General features: G+C 44.7%; 1 protein-coding gene across 1 annotated transcript; it reads right to left on the reverse strand.

Moving 5' to 3' along the window:
- Nucleotides 1–1648: 1648 nt before the first annotated feature.
- Nucleotides 1649–5819, reverse strand: LOC149980484 (CD5 antigen-like). Its single transcript, XM_090188571.1, has 6 exons — nucleotides 5514–5819; nucleotides 4780–5085; nucleotides 4383–4655; nucleotides 2125–2445; nucleotides 1905–1993; nucleotides 1649–1783 (listed from the first exon to the last, which is right to left on the reverse strand). The coding sequence occupies exons 1-6, from the start codon at nucleotides 5716–5718 to the stop codon at nucleotides 1649–1651; spliced, it is 1329 nt and encodes a 442-aa protein (XP_090044697.1). The 5' UTR covers nucleotides 5719–5819.
- Between the last annotated feature and the right edge of the window lie 4966 nt (nucleotides 5820–10785).

Raw genomic sequence — 10785 nt, forward strand, 5'->3', positions numbered from 1 at the left:
ATGCAGATTGAAAAAATATGTACAAGAATAAGAAATGAAAATAACAAGTAATTAAAGAGCAACAGTAAAATAACAACAGCAGGACTATATACAGGTCAGTACCTGGCTCTCCAGAGAAGACAGGCTATGTGCACACAACCCACAAAATGAGGTGGAAACTGAGATGCACTTCCTATCCTACTGCCAAATGTATGACCAGTTAATTCATATTGTATGTTGTAGTCTGACCAAGAGGGGAATCACACAGACTGATCTCAGTTAATTCATACTGTATGTTGTAGTCTGTCTAATAATTAAATCACACAAGACTGACAGCCTGTAATTTTATTAAAAGCATCCAGTTGATTACATGGCAGTTTAGAGAGCAACATCACAACACTAATCTACATCATAATCAATATCATAACATTTATAATCAATAGCATCATTATCTCTATACTACTAACAACATAACACTAATCTACATCATAATCAATATCATAACATTTATAATCAATAACATCATTATCTCTATACTACTAACAACATAACACTAATCTACATCATAATCAATATCATAACATTTATAATCAATAACATCATGAGAGGTAAACAACAACAAACCCCTTTATTAAATTTTTTTTTTAAATACAAAGAATGAACAGATGATTATAATAATACCTGGACTAATAATGGAAACACTTCAAGATAAAGAATCTAAGAGACACTAAATAAGATAAAGAATCTAAGAGACACTAAATAAGACAAAAAAAGAAAGATAAGAAGCAATACTGGAACATGAAACAGACGAAATTGAGCTACTCTCTTAAAATAATTAAAAACCGATTGTTACCAAAATCCCATGTTACCCCAAAACCCCATGTTACCCCAAAACCCCATGTTACCCCAAAACCCCATGTTACCCCAAAACCCCATGTTACCCCAAAACCCCATGTTACCCCAAAACCCCATGTTACCCCAAAACCCCATGTTACCCCAAAACCCCATGTTACCCCAAAACCCCATGTTACCCCAAAACCCCATGTTACCCCAAACCCCATGTCACCCAAAACTCCATGTTACCCAAAACCCCATGTTACCAAAACCCCATGTTACCCATAACCCCATGTTACCCCAAACCCCATGTTACCCAGAACCCCATGTTACCAAAACCCCATGTTACCCATAACCCCATGTTACCCCAAACCCCATGTTACCCAGAACCCCATGTAACCAAAACTCCTTGTTACCCAAAACCCCATGTAACCAAAACTCCTTGTTACCCAAAACCCCATGTAACCAAAACCCCATGTAACCCAAAACCCCATGTAACCCAAAACCCCATGTTACCCAGAACCCCATGATACCAAAACCCATGTTACCAAAAACCAAAGTTACCCCATACCCCAATTTACCCAATCCCCATGTTACCAGAACCCCATGTTTCTCTGGTGGTAAAAACCAAACTAAATGAATAATGGTGGTTGCAGTCACTCCTTTTAGATTTCTTCCAAGGTTCTAGAAAGATAAACTAATTCTGAACTTGTTATTCAAATTAGAACCACTTCAGGTTTGTCACCACATTTTAAACACCAGTCCACTGCTGACCATCGATTTAAAACACAAAACTGACCTAAGATCAGCATGTAGGGTCATCTTCATTCTCCTCCTACTCCGTCCCCTGGGCTGCTCTCTCCTCTCCCGGTCCAGCTTCAGCTCTGGAGCTCAGAGAGACCATCTCCATGGCATTGACATAAAGATCCATGCTGCTCAGCCTGTTCACTCTCTTCTGCCTCCTGGTGGGCTAGGGAGACACAGCACCAACAGTCAGACATTTACTCTCTAGTATCTCCATTCTCTCTCCCTCCCTCTCCCCCTCACCCTCTAGTTTAAATGACTTGTAACGTCTGAGTAAATGTCTTTACCTTGTAGTACAGGTAGGAGGTGGTGATGGCTGTCAGTAGGATCAGCAGCACTACAACGTGTCTGATGATGAAGGCTGGCAGAGGAGAGGCTGCAAACAGAAACACCTTTGATGAGGGGACTGATCATCATCACATAGATCTGTGGGAAATCTGTCAATGACTGATCTGTGGGAAATCTATCAATCTGTCAAAGTTATAAGTCTGGTTCATGTTCACTTACCTGTGATGGTGAGGGAGAGGAGCTCACTCTCAGAGGAGAAGTTATGAGAGAAAACATAATTCTCATAAACACAGCTGTAGGTCCCTTGGTGGGAGTCATCTGCAGCAGGGAAGAGGAAGGCAGCAGAGTGATTGACAGCTGGCTGGGTCTGGGTTCTGTTGGAGCCGGTGAACGTGAGGAGGAAGGAGCCTCCTGGGTACTGTGGCTGAGTGGAGCAGGTGATGGTGAAGTTGTAGCCCCTGAACATCTCGGGCCCCTGGTGGCCCCTGGAGACCCCTCCCATTGGGTCAGTCAGGAAGATATCAGGCTGGACCAGGTGATCTGAAACAAATCAAATTAGAGTTTATTTGTCACGTGCACCGAATACAACGTGCACCTGACAGTGAAATCCTGAATACAGCAGCTGTAGACCTGACAGTGAAATGCTTACCTACAGGCCCTAACCAACAGTGCAATTTTTAAGTAAAAAATATATATTATGTGAGCAACAGATTAGTAAAAACAACAGTAAAAAGACAGTGAATATAACCTCTCTACTATATATAACCTCTCTACTGTATATAACCTCTCTACTGTATATAACCTCTCTACTGTATATAACCTCTCTACTGTATATAACCTCTCTACTGTATATAACCTCTACTGTATATAGCCTCTACTGTATATAACCTCTCTACTGTATATAACCTCTCTACTGTATATAGCCACTCTACTGTATTTTGCCTCTCTACTGTATATAACCTCTCTACTGTATATAGCCTCTACTGTATATAGCCACTCTACTGTATTTTGCCTCTCTACTGTATATAACCTCTCTACTGCATATAACCTCTCTACTGTATTTTACCTCACTACATACAGTAGAGAGGTTATATTCAGTAGAGAGACTATATACAGTAGAGAGGCTATATACAGTAGAGAGGTTATATACAGTAGAGAGGCTATATACAGTAGAGAGGTTATATACAGTAGAGAGGTTATATACAGCAGAGAGGCTATATACAATAGAGAGACTATATACAGTAGAGAGGCTATATACAGTAGGGAGGCTATATACAGGTGAGTGATCGCTGTCCTGATATCCAGAAGCTCTTTGTCTAATCTGAGGTGAGTGATCGCTGTCCTGATATCCAGGAGCTCTTTGTCTAATCCGAGGTGAGTGATCGCTGTCCTGATATCCAGAAGCTCTTTGTCTAATCCGAGGTGAGTGATCGCTGTCCTGACATCCAGAAGCTCTTTGTCTAATCTGAGGTGAGTGATCTCTGTCCTGATATCCAGAAGATCTTTGTCTAATCCGAGGTGAGTGATCGCTGTCCTGACATCCAGAAGCTCTTTGTCTAATCCGAGGTGAGTGATCTCTGTCCTGATATCCAGAAGCTCTTTGTCTAATCCGAGGTGAGTGATCGCTGTCCTGATATCTAGAAAATCTTTGTCTAATCCGAGGTGAGTGATCGCTGTCCTGATATCCAGAAGCTCTTTGTCTAATCCGAGGTGAGTGATCGCTGTCCTGATGTCCAGAAGATCTTTGTCTAATCCGAGGTGAGTGATCGCTGTCCTGATATCCAGAAGATCTTTGTCTAATCCGAGGTGAGTGATCGCTGTCCTGATATCCAGAAGCTCTTTGTCTAATCCGAGGTGAGTGATCGCTGTCCTGATGTCCAGAAGATCTTTTTTGCCGTAAAATACGGTGGCAGAAACATTATGTACAAAATAAGTTACAAATAACACACAAAAAAAACACATAATAGCACAACTGGTTAGTCTAGTAAAACTGCTGCCATTTCTTCAGGCGCCATTATATTGTATAACAATAAAAGAGAACAAGATAAACCTCTTCAACTAGTTTCCTATAGATATGACAATAACATCAGCATGTAACAGTGCCAGCCACCCTCCCTCACAGGGCAACATGAGTAGTGGGCCTACAGTCACTGAGACAACATATGTTGATATCAGGCTGAAGCAGGACATCTGGAACAAGAGGAGAGAAAAATAAAACGTAGCTCCTCAACTACTTTCCTCATTTAGATGTGACAATAACATGACATGTGACAGTGGTAGTGAGTAGAGACGTTCACTGAGGTATCACTCAAATACAAAGCATTCTGGGATATTTAAGTTGTATTTGATTCCTACTTGACTGAGTGATCTATTTAGTAAAGCAGACTGACAAGCTAAACAGTCATCATGAGAGGTGCAGAGGAAGTTGTATGAATGAAGGAAATCAGTTGAATATAATTATAATATGTTGTTATTACCTGAGCAGATCACTGTGAGTTCAGGACGGAGATAATAACTTCTGGAACACTCCCTCAGTGAAGACTCAGACCCAGAACAGGAAACTTCAATCCCTCTAGTGGTGTTTCCAGGTGGTACTGAAACAGTGGAGCCACAACCCAACTGTCTACACACTACTGCAGCTACATCGTCCCAGTCGTAAGTTCCCACAGTCCTCCACTCTCCCTGGTCGTACTGCTCCACTCCACCAGCACAGCGACTGCCTCCTCCCACCAGCCTCACATCATCAGGCTCTGAGAAAAGAAAAGAGAGAGACAGTAATCTTACTATTTCTCACTAAAACACACCTATACTGTCTCTCATATTCTTCACTCCAGGTGAGAAACAATGTTGACTGAGTGACAAACTGTTTCTTACCTGAGCAGGTGAGTCCAACAGCATTACCAGGTGGGCAGGTGTTGTTCTCTCTGTCTGAGGTGTCACAGTCCAGGAGAAGGGACTCTTTGCCTTTACACTGGAACTCTTTATCCCAGGTCTGACCCTCACCTTCTCCATAGAGCCCCCCCTGTAGAGCTGCAGGAGCCCCACAGCCAACATCCCTACAGACTACCTCTGCATCCTGCCGGTCAAAGTCAGCTTCACACACTGAGGCCCAGGACTGATTGGACTTCACCTCCACTCTCCCAGAGCAGAGACCAGCTCCATCCACAAGCCGCACAGACTCTGGAGAAAAAGAGTTGGTTGAACATTCAATCAGTTTTGTTGATGACACTGTCAAGGACTAAACACAAATATGTTGGATAAAAGATTGTAGTTTGCTATGTTTGATACTGTAAGAGGTAGAAATGGGTTCTTAGTCACTCAGGATCGGGTTGGGAATAATGCAGGCAGGAGACAGGAATAAGTTCACTTCACTTTATAGAAAATAAACAGCTGGACATCCATCAGGCAGCTTCACTTCAGTACCATCTGAACTACAATGATCTGCCCATGAACATCTCCCATAAACCAATATGACAAACACAAATATAATGTTTAAATACATCTGACATCTCTCCCTGTATTTAAATGAAATAAAAACACATAAAACATGATACATGGTAATATTGTATAATGTATAAATAAATCTCTCAATATGACCAGTCTCTTACCTGAACAGGTCACATGATGATAATATCCACCATCACAGACACCACGTCCTCCTATGATTTTACACTGTCTAATAGAAGACTCATGTCCACTACATCTTCTATATAGTGTTACTCCTCTTCTTCCATCTTCAATCAGAGGTCCTCTAGATTCAGCTACAGGATTCCCACAGTCCAGCTCTCTACACAAAACCTTAACCTCTCTCATTATGCTCCACCAACTAGAACATAGACCTGACCACTCTCCTTCATAGAAGACTTCCACTGTCCCAGAACAGGAAGTGGTCCCATTCACCAGTCTGACTGAGTATTCAGCTGTAAACAGCAGAGAGGAAAACACAGTGGTGAGGACAGATGATGACAGTGATTCTGTTATTCTAACAGCAGTAATGCTTTGTGGTTGACAAGTATTAGTAGTTCCATAAAACACTACTTGTTATTGGGGTTTAGAATGGTTTGTATGGACACATGAATTTCTCCATGTGGGATAATAAAGTTGACTAATATTGAACTGCTATAATCACTGTAGATTTATACTCTACCTACCTGGTGGACTGACGCTTTGAGCCTGGAGATCTGAGGAGAAAGAGAGAGACAGAGGAGAAAGAGAGAGAAAGAGAGAGAGAGATAGAGAGAAACAAAGGAGAAAGGGAGGAGTCAGAGGAAGAGAGAGACAGAGGTTAAATGAACATCAACATGACCTTTCATGATGTGATGGGGAAGACAGGCTTATCGTTGGTATGGTGCAACAACACCCATGTGTACATACACCATATATACAAAAGTATGTGGACACCCCTTCAAATGAGTGGATTCTATTTCAGCCACACCCCTTCCTGCCAGATGTATAAAATCAATCACTCAGCCATGCAATCTCCATAGACAAACATTGTCAGTAGAATGGCCTTAATGAAGCGCTCAGTGACTTTCAACATGACAACGTCATCGGATGCCACCTTTCCAACTCATACGGTCAAATTTCATTATCCCCCAACTCTTCTCTTCTCCTCTTCTGCCCCTCTCGTCTACTCCTCTCCACCCACTCTTCACCTCCCACTCTCTTCTCCCTCTATTCTCATCTCTTCCCCCCCTCTCTTCTCTCTTCTCCTCCCCCTTTCCTCTCCTCTTCACCCCCACTATTCTACTCTTCTCCCCCTCTTCTCCCTGTCTTTTCTCCTCTTCTCCCCCTGTCCTCTCCTCTTACTTATCTTCTCCCCCACTCTTCTCCTCTTCTCCCTCTCTTCTGCCCCTCCCTTCTCCACCCCGCTTTCCTCCCCCTCACCCTCTCTTCCCCTCTCCGTTCTCTTCTCCTCTTCTCCACCTCTACCCTTCTTCTCCTCTCTTCTCCCCATCTCTTCTCCTCTCCTCCCCTCTCTTCATCTCTTCTCCTCTTCACCCCCACTCTTCTCCTCTTCTCCCCCTCTCTTCCTCTCCTCTTTCCCCCATCTCTTCTCCTCTCCTCTTCTCCTCTCTCCCCCATCTCTTCTCCTCTCTCCCCCATCTCTTCTCCTCTTTCCCCATCTCTTCTCCTCTCCTCTTCTCCACCTCTTCTCTTCTCCCCTCTTCTCCCTCTCTTCTCCTCTTTCCCCCATCTCTTCTCCTCTCCTCTTCTCCTCTCCTCCCCCTCTCTTCTCCTCTCCTCCCCCTCTTTTCTACACCCTCATCTCTTCCCCTCCCCCTCTCCTATTATTTTCTCTCCTCTCTTCTCCCCTCTCCTCTTCTCCACCTCTACCCTTCTTCTCCCCTTTTCTTCTTCCCCCATCTCTTCTCCTCTCTCCCCCATCTCTTCTCCTCTTTCCCCCCTCTCTTCTCCTCTCTCCCCCATCTCTTCTCCTCTTTCCCCCATCTCTTCTCCACCTCTCATCTTCTCCCCTTACCCACTTCTCCCCTCTCTTCTCCTCTCCTCTCCTCTCCTCTTCTCCAACCCTCTCCTCTTCTCCCCCTCTCATCTTCTCCCCTTCCCCACTTCTCCCCTCTCTTCTCCTCTCCTCCCTTCTCCACCTCTCCTCTTCTCCCCTCTTCTCCAACCCTCTCCTATCCTCTTCTCCCCCTCTCATCTTCTCCCTTTCCCCACTTCTTCTCCTCTTTTGACAATCTCTTCTCCTCGTCTGCCCCTCCCTTCTCCACCCCGCTCTCCTATCCTCTACACTCCTCCCCCTCTCCCAGCTCCCCCTCTCTTCTCCTCTCCTCCCTCTCCTTCCTCTCTCTTCTTCCCTCTCCTCTTCTCCCCTCTCCTCTTCTGCACCTCTCCTCTTCTCCCCTCTCCTCTTCTCCCCTCTACTCTCCTCTTCTCCACCTCTCCCCCTCTCCCCTCCTCTTCCCCTCTCATCTCCTTCTCCCCCTCTCATTCTCCCTCCACTCCACTCCTCTTCTCCCCCTCTCATTCTCCCTCCACTCCACTCCTCTTCTCCCCCTCTCTACTCCTCTCCCTCCCCTCTCTTCTCTTCCCTCTCCTCTCCACCTTTCCTCTTCTCCCCTCTCCTCTTCTCCCCTCTCCTCTCCTCTTCTCCCCCTCTCATCTCCTCTTTTGACACTCTATTCTCCTCTTCTCCCCTCTCCTCTTCTCCCCTCTACTCTCCTCTTCTCCACCTCTCCCCCTCTCCCCTCCTCTTCCCCTCTCATCTCCTTCTCCCCCTCTCATTCTCCCTCCACTCCACTCCTCTTCTCCCCCTCTCATTCTCCCTCCACTCCACTCCTCTTCTCCCCCTCTCTACTCCTCTCCCTCCCCTCTCTTCTCTTCCCTCTCCTCTCCACCTTTCCTCTTCTCCCCTCTCCTCTTCTCTCCTCTCCTCTTCTCCCCCTCTCATCTCCTCTTTTGACACTCTATTCTCCTCTTCTCCCCCTCTCATTCTCCCATCCAATCAGACGTGTCTCACCTCAATATGGATCTAGTCCAATCAGATGTGTCTCACCTCAAAATGGATCTGGTCCAATCAGATGTGTCTCACCGCAACACGGATCTAGTCCAATCAGACGTGTCTCACCACAACATGGATCTAGTCCTATCAGATGTGTCTCACCTCAACATGGATCTAGTCCAATCAGATGTGTCTCACCTCAACATGGATCTGGTCCAATCAGATGTGTCTCACCGCAACATGGATCTAGTCCAATCAGACGTGTCTCACCGCAACATGGATCTAGTCCAATCAGATGTGTCTCACCTCAACATGGATCTAGTCCAATCAGACATGTCTCACCTCAACATGGATCTAGTCCAATCAGACGTGTCTCACCTCAACATGGATCTAGTCCAATCAGACGTGTCTCACCTCAACATGGATCTAGTCCAATCAGATGTGTTCACACTGATATTGATCTAATAGACAACAGTGATTTTTTTAATGACACAGAATAAACACTAAAAAACACATTACATTTAAATAGCTGTAATAACTTAGCTCTGTACACTATTCTGATTAGATGCTATTTAATGCTGAGTTTGGACACAGGTTTCTATAGGAACACTAAGGCACCTGGACCACATATTGAGATGTGTCTTTAGTTAAGTAAATCAGCTGTTACATAAGGTGACAGTTGTAGGACTGCTGAGATGGGAGACTCTGTCCATAGGACAACAATCAGTCGTATATTGCACAAATCTGGCCTTTATGGAAGAGTGGCAAGAAGAAAGCCATTTCTTAAAGATATCCATAAAAAGTGTCGTTTAAAGTTTGCCACAAGCCACCTGGGAGACACACCAAACATGTGGAAGAAGGTGCTCTGGTCAGATGAAACCAAAATTGAACTTTTTGGCAACAATGCAAAACGTTATGTTTGGCGTAAAAGCAACACAGCTGAACACACCATCCCCACTGTCAAACATGGTGGTGGTAGTATCATGGTTTGGGCCTGCTTTTCTTCAGCAGGGACAGGGAAGATGGTTAAAATTGATGGGAAGATGGATGGAGCCAAATACAGGACCATTCTGGAAGAAAACCTGATGGAGTCTGCAAAAGACCTGAGACTGGGACGGAGATTTGTCTTCCAACAAGACAATGATCCAAAACATAAAGCAAAATCTACAATGGAATGGTTCAAAAATAAACATATCCAGGTGTTAGAATGGCCAAGTCAAAGTCCAGACCTGAATCCAATCGAGAATCTGTGGAAAGAACTGAAAACTGCTGTTCACAAATGCTCTCCATCCAACCTCACTGAGCTCAAGCTGTTTTGCAAGGAGGAATGGGAAAAAATGTCAGTCTCTCGATGTGCAAAACTGATAGACATACCTCAAGCGACTTACAGCTGTAATCGCAGCAAAAGGTGGCGCTACAAAGTATTAACTTCAGGGGGCTGAATACTTTCGCAAGGCACTGTAAATGATATTCTTCCATTTTAAACAGCCTACCAGGCTCTTCCACCATCTCTACTGATCTGGTCTGCTTGATGATGAACAAAATGTAGACCACAGCATGATTATTATATGACTACCACATCTCTGTACCCCTCACACACAATCCATGTTTGGCAGAAGCTCTTTTCAATTACAAATGAACCCTTCGCCTACAATTTCTGCGAACGTGTGGAAATCTGTAACGTCCGATCAGTTTGGCCTGTAAACGATGGAAATATGAGACTCAGGAACACGATGATGTTCTCCGTTTTGTCCTACGACCCCATAAGCATCGTCTGAGGTCATACAGTCCATCTGTCAACTTCTGTCTGTAGTGTCAGAACCGTTTGGACGACACACTAACATGACCCCACTATGGAAAGATGAGTCTCTCAGGAAGACATACAGGTTGTTGTGATCTAGGACACACTAACATGACCCCACTATGGAAAGGTGAGTCTCTCAGGAACACATACAGGTTGTTGTGATCTAGGACACACTAACATGACCCCACTATGGAAAGGTGAGTCTCTCAGGAACACAGACAGGTTGTTGTGATCTAGGACACACTAACATGACCCCACTATGGAAAGGTGAGTCTCTCAGGAACACATACAGGTTGTTGGGATCTAGGACACACTAACATGACCCCACTATGGAAAGGTGAGTCTCTCAGGAACACAGACAGGTTGTTGTGATCTAGGACACACTAACATGACCCCACTATGGAAAGGTGAGTCTCTCAGGAACACAGACAGGTTGTTGGGATCTAGGACACACTAACATGACCCCACTATGGAAAGGTGAGTCTCTCAGGAACACAGACAGGTTGTTGTGATCTAGGACACACTAACATGACCCCACTATGGAAAGGTGAGTCTCTCAGGAACACAGACAGGTTGTTGTGATCTAGGACACACTAACATGACCCCACTATGG

This window comes from Oncorhynchus mykiss, chromosome 10 (genome assembly GCF_057628025.1).
Source record: "Oncorhynchus mykiss isolate SJ-2025 chromosome 10, ASM5762802v1, whole genome shotgun sequence".
NCBI lineage: Eukaryota > Metazoa > Chordata > Actinopteri > Salmoniformes > Salmonidae > Oncorhynchus > Oncorhynchus mykiss.